Source organism: Harpia harpyja, chromosome 3 (assembly GCF_026419915.1).
Source record: "Harpia harpyja isolate bHarHar1 chromosome 3, bHarHar1 primary haplotype, whole genome shotgun sequence".
NCBI lineage: Eukaryota > Metazoa > Chordata > Aves > Accipitriformes > Accipitridae > Harpia > Harpia harpyja.
The window spans coordinates 38,965,491-38,978,728 of record NC_068942.1 but is presented as its reverse complement, the minus strand read 5'-3'; the positions used below and the strand labels follow the sequence as shown (position 1 = coordinate 38,978,728).

General features: G+C 37.2%; 1 protein-coding gene across 4 annotated transcripts in view; it reads right to left on the bottom strand.

Moving 5' to 3' along the window:
* The window catches only part of CKAP5 (cytoskeleton associated protein 5), a 54,975-nt gene that overhangs the window by 29,442 nt on the left and 12,295 nt on the right, over positions 1–13,238 (bottom strand). For all 4 annotated transcript variants that reach the window (XM_052782020.1, XM_052782022.1, XM_052782023.1 and 1 more), the window contains exons 4-15: positions 12,654–12,860; positions 9,944–10,115; positions 8,800–8,932; positions 8,397–8,500; positions 7,909–8,022; positions 7,554–7,658; positions 4,816–4,905; positions 4,544–4,708; positions 3,592–3,720; positions 2,498–2,677; positions 1,439–1,552; positions 96–206 (exon numbers count right to left, since the gene is read on the bottom strand). In XM_052782020.1, coding sequence (XP_052637980.1) covers positions 96–206; positions 1,439–1,552; positions 2,498–2,677; positions 3,592–3,720; positions 4,544–4,708; positions 4,816–4,905; positions 7,554–7,658; positions 7,909–8,022; positions 8,397–8,500; positions 8,800–8,932; positions 9,944–10,115; positions 12,654–12,860 — 1,624 coding nt within the window. The remainder of the gene's footprint in view (positions 1–95; positions 207–1,438; positions 1,553–2,497; positions 2,678–3,591; positions 3,721–4,543; positions 4,709–4,815; positions 4,906–7,553; positions 7,659–7,908; positions 8,023–8,396; positions 8,501–8,799; positions 8,933–9,943; positions 10,116–12,653; positions 12,861–13,238) is intronic.

Sequence of the window (13,238 nt, the reverse complement as noted above, 5' to 3'; positions counted from 1 at the left end):
GTCTTTTAAAAGTTACCAGGCCTAAAAAGCTGAAGAAATTACAGCTTTTCTCTTTCCCTGCTTGCCTCTCTTCTTATCAACTGCTACAAACTTACCTTCTGAAACTCCTCCATGCAGGCAAGCCTCTCTTTCCAGTTACCACTGTCCAACTGCTGGATACAAGAAGCTGGAAGGACAGCAGCAGCTTTCTCTTCACACACTTCTATCTGCAGACAGATCAGAACAAGGTTAACACCCCACTGTATCCCTTCAAGAGGGGGGCAGCAGCCTTAAGGACAGGTAATATACTGGAATGACCCTTGCACTGTGGTGCATTTACAAAATGTGAGAAGATTTCTGTTTTAAGTTGGAAGATTTTATATGGATTATAGTTTAGGGGCCTTATGAATTAGGAAGCTGCTAAGCTGTACTGCAACAGAAAAGCAATCCCTGAAAAGTATGGTAAATTGTGCAGACAGTCAAAAATAATCCTGAGTAGCCACTATCTACTTACAGAATCAAGCAGAGGTAACCTAAAATTTGCAAGATAATTTTGTGTGAAGTCTGAATAAACATTCACAGCAATGAATCAGTAGTTGATGAGGGTGGACAGGAGAAGACATATCTTCTGCATCCATTTTAGCAAAAAGAAGAATTAAAATTATTTAGTATATGAAAAATGATAAAAACTTCCCTTGTTTCACTGGTGTCTGTATCACCTTCAGGAAGTGCATACTCATTTTCCACTGCATAACTAGCAATATAAACTGGATACATAACAGAAAGTATTCATTCTAAGCAACACTCTAAAGATACCCGACAGTCCAAAAAACTTACAGATACATCTAGCAAAACTTTAATAGCTTTTTGTTACTATTTGACCTACAGATAGGTTAGTCTATGCAGTTCCCCACCAAGGAGATAGGTAGATGCTCAATTAACATGCAGAATTCAATCATATTTTTGAAGTGTAACTTAATATGAACAGCACAGAATAAACTTGCATTAGTTCATTTAATTATTAGTGTACTCTATTTCAGATTTCAATGTAAACTCCCGAATACTGTATTCTCAAGGCTTTTAATACCAGACACCTTCAGCAAATCATGCATCCTAAATTACATATAAATTAGTCATATTATTACTTTTTTCATCTGGTCCTAGTTCAGGGATGATGTGATATACCCTATTATATGAGCATGATTTATTGTTTACTGTCTTATATGGCAGTAAACATATGGTACCAAAACCAACCTGAAGAACAGGTGTGTTTACCACAATATATCGAACATCCATTTTACCAGTTATGAATTCCATTTATTTAAACGTATTGCTTCCCCTTGTCCTAACAAAAAAAACCCCCAACTTCAGTGAAAAATTCTGTAGTAGCTGAAGAACTGACTAACCAAAGCTACTTAGACAGAGGACTTCATATTTCAGAGAACAGCAGAATACTCACCGAGAGCTCCGATTCAAATATTTCTTTGGTCTCGGGACCCTTCTTGCCTTTAGCCCCAGCACCTCCCATACCTGCAGCTGCAGCTGGTTTGCCTTTTTTGGGTGGGCCCCCAGACTGGAAAGGAAATGGACAAGTTAGCCAAGATCAAACAGGTCTCTAGTACATCATACCAAAAGAACTGCTGTTTTTCCACAGTTCTACATTTTGATGTCAAAAAAGACATACCTCTCTAGTACCATAACAGCTGCAGGCAAAGAAAGCTAGAGCTTATTTAATTCATATGTTGCTTTTAGACTATAAGGTTTTATAAAACACGTACAGTAACAGGGACACATAGGACAATGAAAGATGAAAAGGGAAAGAATGTATGTATTTGTGAAGGTTCAGGAAATAATGAATTCATCTATACATTCTCCTATGGATGCTGATTGGATATTAAACTTGTGACTGGTGTGTCATTTCCAGGCTACCACAGTATCAAGAGATTTTAAAAAATATGATCCATTCTGCTACTCACTTCCAGGTTTCCTACCTGAAGAAATAAGCAGGGTATTATAATGACCATCTACAGTGCTACTTAGGTCAATTTTAAAAATCTAAATAGTCATTTTAAAGTAATACAGGCTAATGGTTCAAATTATTTATGGTCACAAACTAAAACCAACACTGAACAGAATACTCACTTAAGTAGTAACCTTGCTAGTTATAAGAAGAGACATTGACTTCAGCCAAATATTACTATATCAACACAGAGCACATTAACGTTACAACATCTGAGGCTCCTCTGAATGCCTCCAGTGGTCTATCACTATTTCAATATAAAAATCTGGTATTAAGATGTAAGTGACAAGACAGTTTGTATCATTAAAAACTGAGATTTCATCAAGTACGTTCTTGAAAAGTCCCAAATTTTTTTTGCTGTTGGGCTCACCTACTCCTACAGAAGGACAGCGATTCCTCAGTGGAAGATGTTCAACAGGCCACCTTTGATCTTCAACAACTATTCAATGCAATCACAGACAACTGTGATTGCCAGACAATCTCTTAGCAATCTCTTACCTTCACAGCAGGTGCTTTTTTTAGCAGTCCTGGTTTGGTTGCTGCATCTTTTGTTTCTTTATCTCCACCAGCCCCTGAGAGAGCAGGGGTCTTTCCAGTAATAGGCTTCCCTTCTTTTTTCTCAGTTCCTCCTGTCTTCTTACCATAAACCAGTTCTACCTTCTCAGCACACTCTTTAATCTGAGAAGTAGTTAAAAAAAAAAAAAAAAAGGGAAAAAAGAGAAAAAAAGGAGGAAAAAAAGCTATGTAGCTACCACAATTGGATATACAGTGTCCTTTCAACAGCAGTGGCTCAAACTTGCCTACTCTGGAAAAAAAGTTAAGAGTTTAAGTTGTTTACTTCACAAAATTTTGTTATCGTGTGTTCCTTATGGTAGTAATGTTAACTAGTCAACGCCATCAGCCATCACTATATTACTAGAATAATTTTCCTAGTTCAAAATGAAGTGCATTTATACACATAGAAAGCATTGACACCCCCCCGATACTTTAAAGATGCTAAGAATTAGTCTTTAGAGCATCTATATTATAAAATCATCAGACAACAAACCTGTCAGCTTATGCAAAAGCATAAAAACTTTGTTGTTTGTGAGTTTGTAAGTCTTTGATACCAAATCCTGTCTAGTAATATAGAATTAGACCATGTGGTTGTGACCCAAAACCCTAAACTTTGTTTCAAACAGAGAAAGTGTTCAAAAACAAACAAAATCCCACATACAACCAACAACAAAAAAACCAAACAAAAAACCAAACCAAAACAAAAAAAACCAACCCCAAGCCTTACAACCCACCTCATAGATAATACAGCCTCGAAGACAAACAGATACTTTACATAAGAATGATGTGGTGCAATGTTAACATACTAATGCATTTTAGGTAGTGGAAGTCAAAGAAAAAATGCTTGATAATCTAAGCAAGAAATGAAGAGATTTTCAGATTCCCTGCAACAACAGTAACTTTAAAGTAAAAAATAAATTTTCAAAAATCTGTGCTGAAAGTCATTAGCTAAAGAATCCTCTTTAGTCTTCTCTAGCCTAAGATGCATCTTCAATGGATAAATGGAGCATTTTTTACATTTATGATTATAAACTCACCCGATCAAGCTTCAGTTTGTCTACATCTGCTAGAAAAGGATTCACAGCTTTCTCTCCAGCCACTTTCAAGGCAGTGCCTAATGCTTCAAATCCAGCATCTCTTACTTCAGGAGCAGAATCATTGATATGCTGCAGAGAAAGACAACTTGTATCATATGACTTACAGCTCATATCTAAACAGATTCTTAAATCCATCTTCTGTATAAATCCCCTCCCCTTTTTTAAAAATCTACATCTACTACAGAATAATCCTTAATATTCCACTGCAGAAAGAAAAAGGTTGTTTTTCACTTCTGTTTTCCTATGTACTGATCAAGCCTACTGTTTCTCAGATATAGCCAGTTTCCCATCTTTGGCTCTTTCACACAAGAAGAAGGTGGTAAACATTCATGCTTTAATAGATATTGCAACACCATGAAAGTTCGCAAGGAGTCTGAAGTTCTGCAACCCTGTTCAATCTCCATTTTTGAAGCCAGGGATATTTCCCATAACAAGGAAAGGGCTATTTTGCAATGAGAAAAAAAGTATACATCGTTATTGTTGACACTGATAAATGCTCTAGTGTAACTGCAGTGTATGAATCAATGATGGTTCTTTTATTCATGGTAAATGATATGTAACATTCCAACAGAAGCTTGCTAGAGATGTCTGCAAGAAGCAAGAGGCACAGTGCCCAGAAATTTAAGTTGTAAATCACTGTCTTAATCTATTATAAACTTGGTGAGTCTTCAAGTTTCAGAGAAGCTAAGAAAAAGAAGACTAAACTGTTCCCATGACTGACAGTCATCTTCAAGTTTGGTATCAGTCAAAATGGACTCTGATAGCTACATAGCACACAAGAACTCTTTAGTTCTTACACTACCAGAAGGGTCTTTCTCCCAAAACTATTCAACGCTTCACAACAACAGTGCTCAAGTCAATGCCAGAGAAGTACCAACTCCTCCTGCTTTACCTTGAGAAGTGCAGCACAGAAAGGTTTTAACAGGCTTTTTGGCAGAGTAGAAGGTGTGCAGTGACGGAAGCTTCTTGCAATAAAAAGGGATGTTTGTTGCTTAATTGTGGGGTTTTTGTTGTCCATCACTGCCAATACATCTTCACTTATGTTCTGCAATGTGGTCTACAGTGTTGGATAAAGAAGTCATTAGTTTCAGTAAAGTAAGAGAAAAGCAAATCAAAATCAGAGACCAATTCTCAGACAATGGGAAAACTGTCACTCTTACTTACTGTTAGAAAGATTGCATCAATGGCCTCCTGCAGTGCCTGCACTACCTGAGGCTTCTTCTCTTTAAATTTTTCCAGGATTGTTGGAACAACCTATGGAAAAGGGGAAAAAAACCAAAAAGTCAATCCACTCTTCACTACTACAACTGGAAAGCCTGATAGTCTGCTCCCTGGTATTTTGCAGAGAAGCAAATAAGGCAAACACCACTGCTGCCCCCTCCAGGGGTACACAACAGCTGTATGAACTAGTTTATTCTAGCTGATGTCCAATATTAAATTCATTCCAGTCAATCTATCAAATACAGATTTTTGAGCAATTCCATAACAAAGCTAAACAAAAGGCAGATATACAAGTTCACATAATTGCAGATGAATACTCTGGCTCTACTGGTCTGGAACACAAAGCAGTAGAATGGAAATTAAACAATTTCACAGCACAGAGTGCTGTGAAATTGTACTATAAGAACCAAGAAGGTATATAACCTGTCCACTCTTTCCCAGCTTCCTGACAGCACTCAGCACGGCTCATTAAGAAGCCTTCATTTAACCCACAGCTGACAAGACCATGGTTCTAAAGCAACCCAAGTCCTTCCTGGAGCAATACTTTTCAGATCTATCACCTTGAACAAAGCACACCTGACATTAAACTATGCCATACTGGAATTTCACAGCAATTTGTACCCAATCTAGCCGCTTGGTCAGTCACTGCTGAAAAATAAAATAGATAAAAAAAGGGGGGAAAACAACCCCCCAACCAATCAGCAGACACTCACATGCCAGTAATACTAGCAGCTCCATTTAAGTATGGCCTCTGTAACAGTAAGAGCTTTTGTCAGTGAGCCAGAAACATGCAAAGGTTTTAACTGTGGAAAGCAGACTATTTTCAATATTTTCATAAACATAATGCAGTTCATAGTTCAGAAGCAGTCTGATGCCTTACAGAAGTTATAAGCTCTTGCATAATACAAAGTAGATTTTCCACAGATAATGTTTTCTATTCAGAAGCTGAGAGACCTCAACCACTTGTGACACACAGTGACCTAGGCTCAGCTGGTATCCTTTTCTGGGCTGCAACTTATAAATTCCCTGTTCACAAAGACTTTAGCACTAAAAAAAAACCCCAACCTTCAATTAATACAGAATAGCACCATAAAGACCCTCATACATGCTACTGAAGGAGCTAGATGTCCCTAAACCCTACAGAGAAAAAAGTCATAGGAAGGAGATATTCAAAATCATTAAGTCTCTGTTTTAGAAAACACTGACAGCTAGAATTAATATCTTTTTTTAACATGGAAGTTAGAAGCTGTATCTATGTGAGAGAGGGAGGAAAGGAAAAGTCAGTCCAGGGCTCCAAAGGCAGTCAACAGAAGTGAAGTTGGACCACATGCACTGAATTACAGTGAGTAGTATGGTTCCATGCTTGATTTCATCACTCTTGTTTTAACACAGACTGCAACATTACAGTCCCACATTTAACTAATATAGTTTATAGTAATCCCACAATTCTAGCAACAGTTCTGTTTTATAACACTTCAAATGCTCGCTCACAGGAGAAGTCTACACCTTCCTCACTAGTAAATAAGTCCAGCAAACAAATCATGTGAACTGGTAAGATGAGTGCTGAAATTATGCAATTCATAGCTGCCATTACAGTGCTGAAAAAGTCATCTTCTCAACACCATTTGCTTGGCAGCCATGGAGCTATACCCTTATTTCAGAAGCTTGGCTTTTTCAATACTAACTCTGTAGCTATGAGGGTTAACCTTTAAAAACACAAATCAAGTGTAAACAGATGCAAGAATACTTCTTACAACTACAGACAGCTTTCAGAATGAAAGAGACTTTGTCCAAACTGCTGTTCAGAGTTCAGGAGACTTGAATGTTTCTGAAGCAGTGAGATTCAGTAACTTTCCAATTCATCACAAAATATAACACTACCAGCAGCCAGACACATCGGTTCTTTCTATGTCTAAGCTCTAGCCCCATCACTCTTACTTATCACAAGAAAAATCTGACTGAGCAGCTTAAAGAACACAGCAACAGAGGCCTGAGAAACACATGAGATAACTACAACTAATTAAAAGCTCCCTTTTCTTTCCAGAGACTGGTTAAGCTTCCCTGCATTCCCTAATATTAGCTGTTGGCAGGAGTAGCAAAGGAGAACAGAGAGGAGCATTAAACGAGATCACCAGAACATTTTGATACCAAGTATCTCAGTAGTTTGGCTATTTAAAGCAGACAAAAACCCCACAAAACCCAGACAACAAACAAAAAACCCACCACCAACCCTGCCCCAACATTCAAAAACACCCAACCAACCTAAAACATACATCATGGAGCTGCTAAGTAGAATTCAGGTTCAGGAGCTTTTTTTTTCCCCTCACTGTGGCCTACAAATGCATTTCTGTGGGTATATCTCCAGGATAAGGTAATGTAAATAAAGTTCATTTCATGGCACAGTAATTCAGAGTTGTCTTAGTACAGAAGATTTATTGCAATAGTAAGCTTTATGTTGCTGAATGTGAATAAACAAGGGCCTTTTAACATTAAACTGCAAGAGATCTTGACAGGTATTTCACTGCTTGCTCCATTAAGGGGTAGGTAAGCATTCATTATGGTACAAAGAATACCTTTGATAAATACCAAAGTTTGACAGGGGAAGGGGGGGGGGGGGGGGGGGGGGGGGAAGAGGTGTCCAGCATCAATAAAAACAGAAAAAAGTACATACTCTTACTTACATGCCCTGCATACTGTCCAAATTTCTTTCGGAGGCCAGTAGCTAGTCCAGCAAGGCATTTGGCAGCCAAAGCAACTAACATAACATTTGTATCCTTTCCAACAACCTGAAGAGGAAAAAAAACAAACAAAACCCCCCCAAAACCCCAATGTTAAAGACTGAAAATCCAAGTTTCAGAGACTTGGAAGAATTTCTTACAACAGTCAGTGGGCCACAGATTGGGTTATTTCCACCACTGCTCCAGCTAATAATTTTCTACTCCTGAGTATTATCTCAACTGTAACTTTTAAAGTATAATACAAATAAACTACAATAAGATATTAAACCATATGTGCACTCTGGGTTTTATTTATTACCTTTTTGAGAACTTTCACCAAGTCTGCATAGTCTCCCGATTCTAATTTGGGATTTTTCACCAGCAGTTCAACAGCTTCTAGAGCTTCTTTCCTTTCTTGCCACTTTTTTGCTTCCTGCAGAGCAAATAATTTATGTTCATTTATAAATGCAAACAGTTCTAGAGAAGCATGCTTGCCACAAATCATTGATTTTAAAACTTAATTCTATCCTAAGAAAGCCAAAGTCTCCCCACAGTTCAACATCAATAATTGCAATGAAATATGAAATGCAGTCCTTTCCCAGGATATATCTCAGCTTCTTAAAATTACAGCTTTCTTGTTGGTACATCAAATTTGAGACTTCTTTACCATAGTCTATATTTTACTTACACTAGTCTGTTATTATCCATGTAGCAGTAAAGCATACATTGCAGAATGCCAGTAAGTCTTAAGACTGATTAGCTTCACATGTCATAGAATTAACTAGTAGTATTTAAGTTTATACTTACTATTTTCTCATAGAAGTCTTTGGGAAGCTTGGAAAGAATTTCTACAGCTTCAAGCAACTCATATGCATCTACTTGTGGTACCGCCTCTTCCTCATCATCACCTCCTGCAACCAGAAAGAAGAGAGAAAAATATAAGCAGAGTGACAGATGAAGTTTTGACTACAGCACTACCTAAGGCTCGTTTTTTAAAAAGTACTATCACCAGTTGTGATTTTGCTAGTCCAAAGGACAGATACTCTTTCATATAATGTTTTTGCCCCAGCTGTGTTTTCTTGTTGTGTACTGCACCCCACATGTTTTGCACCAGTTCGAGTAAAAGCACCTTTACAATTTGATGCAGCCCTTCACAAATAACATACCAGTGATATACTTTCCAATGGAGTTCAGAGATTAAATAATTTACCTCCATCTGCATCTCCCCCAACTGCCTGCTGCTGCTCAAATTTTGCTTTCAGCTCCTGTTGGGAACGCAAGAACCTGGTCTGCTTAGGAGCAACTGATGACACTTTGACCCATTCCTCTTCCAGTTCTTTTAGCTGCCAAAAGAGAAAAGAATCATCCTATCAGAGACATTTTGCACATACCCCAAGACAAGCAACGCTTCATGGAAAGCCATGGAGTTCTCTCATTTCAAAGCCGATAGCACTACCCTTCAAGTTCTTTTTTCTGCCACCAAAGAAGGGACTTCCCCTTCACATTCACTGTTCAGGAGCTTTTGACCAAGTATATCCTCAACAAAAATATCAATGCAAAGCATTTACAGAAGAACAAACTGTAGAACAGTCAGAACGGTGTGTCCCCTCTGTAGCAGCTTTAAAATAAAAATGGCTGGGCATGAAGGAAAATCTTTTTGTTACAGCCATGCTATTGTTACACACTAAAACTAAGACAAAACAAACATGTTGAGCTATGTTTGATGAGATTGTTTCGGTTTTTTTAAACCATGCCTTTTTCCAGCATGTGACTGCTTTCCACCTGAATACAATTAACTCAAGTGGGTAGGAAGGAAGGATGCATAAATAATTTATAAAGTTTTAAAATACTGGCATGTTCCATATCCAATAGCATAGTTATCCATCATAATGTAATGTCACTTCCTGAAGAGGAACAGTCACATCCTGAGCACCACCAGAACAACTCTGAAGGGCTGTGTAGAGGAAAAAACTTCAGGAAAAAAGAAAGTAGAAGGAAAATGGTCAACTTGAAGACTTTCAGTGCATAGTTCTTTCATAAGGGTAACCATTTGCCCTTGGGTTAGGTCTCCCAAAAAATACCATTCTATTTCTCAAATCCCCTCCTCAGTTTCAATGTAATGCTTCCCCCCCCAACTTCACATATATTCAGAGCAATAAAACATTGTCACAATTTCTTTACAAATAACAAAGAGGGACTAACATTTTAGGTAAAGTTACAGGAAGCTAAAAAGTAACGTTGCTACTGAAAAATTCCAGCCTTGACTTTAAGAATGCCCAACACCACAGGATCAGGGAGGATGAGCACAGAAGTGTTTTCTCAAGTGTTCGGATACAGAACTACTTTCTGCCTACCTGAACAGAATTTATGTTCTGCAATGGAGGTCTCAGAGCATCCCTTATCCAACGGTAGATCTCCACAGCAAGGAGTTTGGCTTCATCTCTAACAGCCTTTTCCCGAGACTCAAAAAGTTTTGGCAATACTTTAATGATTGGCTTCAGTGAGATAATTTTTGAACCAAATTCACTGAAAGTTAAAACATGGAATAGCATCAGTATCCACATAGGAACCAGAGAGTAATCCACAAATAATAACTGATTTTTTTTTTTTTTTTTTTTTTTACAGTCTATGAAATGCTTCCAGTATACCTTTAGGGATTGTGTCACTTACTCAAATCATTAATATCGCTGTTATTTTTTGAAGCTACTAAGCTACTGTAAAATTTAAAGAATATTTGCCCTATCATAATTACCCTCCACACCCAGCTTAGAATTACAAAATCAGGCCTCTGAAATTACTTCAAAGCACTTAATCCAGTCTGCTGCAAATCTGTTCCCTTGCCAGGGGGGAGAAAAAAGAAAAAAAAGAGAAAAAGAGTGTCCTTAGACCAAAATTTGTATGACCTACTTTTTTTTTTTTTTTTTTTAAATCAGAATAGAGTGTCCTTTGTCTATCCTTGGAGGCAAACTGCAGTAAAAGCATTAGTCACTTTTCTCCTTGTTGGACCAGATAATTATAGTGAGCCTGGGTCATCTTCACAGAAAACACATGTGTTGAAATATGTGCTGCTGAAAGGACACATGAAACAAGTTTCCCCAGCCAGTCACCCTTCCCTGTCAGCAGATTCTACATGTTGTTGAACTTAAAACACTAAACTTCCTTTTCCAATCACTACTGAATGAGAACACAAGAACTTTCTTTTCATACTCACAGTAAACTGCTACAGTTCTTAAAGCATCATATCTAAATCACCTCAGAAGCCATAAGTTTTTTTGATTCAGAAGCATTTCTCTTCCTTGAGAATTCTGAATTAACCTTTCCACCAAACACTTTTTCTTCTGTTTCTCTCCAATCAAGTACCACATGAAAAAGCTAGTAAAAATGGCTGCTCAAGAACTAAAACTTACATGTCTCACTTTCTAAAAATTCTAGTGCTAAACATTTTATTGCCAAGCCCACTTTGAGAAATACGAAGTATTAAAACCTGCAAAAGAGGCTCCAGTCTCAGAAACAACACAATTTAAATGCAGAATATGAACAAATGAGTTGCCCAAGATTTTTATTTTTCTACCATGACTCAAAAAAAGAGCATATTAGGAAAAGTGCCCATGCAAATTCTCTTATTCTTACTTAATTCATATAGTATTATCTAATTCATATAACAACACAAGAAAGAACAGAAACCTTAGCACAAGATGAAAACCACCAGAAGCTAAACTAGTTATGCACTCAAGCTACCCACCTAGACAAATTTCATTATCAATGCAGAAACCCTGTCAAAGCACAAGACAAACTTAGGTAGCAACACAGCTCAGAAGCAGAAGACAAAGGTTAAGTCAACAGGGCTCCATGAAAGAATTTGATCTTGCCATCTCAAAGATAATAAAATACTGCATATAAAAAAAAAAAAAAAAAGGCAGATGTGGCACACTTTATAGGCGTGGTTAGTTGAAAGATATTGAGGAAAGTTATGCAGGTGTCTAATTACGCTGTACTGTTAAAAGGACATTTGACTAGATAAAGCAATTTAAAATAGCTAAAATATATTCTTAAATGTGGGACAGCAGTTTCACTTCGAAGCATAGGTAATGTGCTAAGCCCAATACTTTATTTTGACTTCTATTACAGAAGTCTGCAACAATCAGTTTAACAAGGACCATCTATAGATATGCCTCAGCAAGTTCTCTTAAAAATACCTAGCATAAGACACTCTGCAACTATATTATATAGTTTTCACATGAACTACTTTACTCTGAAAAGTGTTCTGTCAATTAATACCAAAATTACCTGTTTCCTTTTAAAAAAAATAAATCTAATGGACAGTGAATTATATATACACTAAGTATACGAATTCGATAAAACCCCAGTATTTTTCACTCAGCTCACAAAGGCAGCAAACATACTTGAAGTGGAACAAAAAAAGATGTTCCAAATCTAATCTTGAAATCAACTACCCCACCTTAATTAAATTGGATTTGATTTTTAGGGAGCATTATCAACTTTTTAATAAAGAAATTATTATATGGACAATTGAAACTTACTGTGCAATGAGTTTTTTCTTTTTTTCTTTTTTCTTTTCTTCCAAAACCACACACCATATACCCAATTAAAGATGCTCACATCAGTGAGGAAAACAGTGGTTTTTTAAAAAAGAGGGTTTTTTAAAAAAACTACAGTTCAGTTTTCCCATCAGTGAGTTTATTTCAGCTATTCAGAAGAGAAGCTCCACAGTCTGCAACAAGACACACTAATCCTGCCCTTCTTTCAGAGGTCCATAGTGAAAACGGAAGTTTGGTAAACAGTTGCTATGAAGGAAAGTGATCCAGACAAGGCTCATACAACAAAAGACATCCCTCACATCTAACAAATCCCATGATGCTCTCAACTGTTGTTGTCAGAAAATATCAGTTCAGAGAAGATACATCCTATTCAACAATAACAAAGGCCTGCTAAAGACTTCAGCAACAAATTAAACTCTACATACTGTTGGGGGTGAGGGAAAGAGGGGGAAAAAGGAAAAAAAAAAACCAACACAAAACCATGAACTAAAAACTAAAAGCTTACCTTAGTGCTTTCCTCAGTGTCTCTATACATGCTACTATGATTTTCGGGTTTTTGTTGTCCAGACCCTTTAGTAATTCTTCTTGTACTGCCTCCCCTTTCTCAATTTCTATATACATTAGACATATATCTAGACCCAGCTCTTTTGCTCTGGCTTTTGGTTGATTGAACACTTTATTTACAACTCCAGATGCTACTTCTCCTGTTGTCCTGAAAGATGAGAGAGTGTTACTTTTGGAACATTTAAGTGAATTAGGTGTTCTACAGCATTATTCACAGACAAAAGCACACACAACACCCAAACACGGATTAAAACTCAGCAAGTGCTCATATAATAGGGACTAAATTCTAAGTTAACTTCGAAGGTAATAACTTTTTGTAAGAGATTACTTCAACCTCTAGTCTAATCAAAAGAACTCCTGCAGACTGAGTGCTAGTTAACATGTTCCTAACACTGGACTACACCAGACAGTGAATAGTAGACATTTTCTCAAAACTGTATTCATTAATATACATTAGTTAAGGTCCACAAATAAATGCCATTTCCTGGAATCGCATATGTTACAGTTAACTAACATACAGCATTGG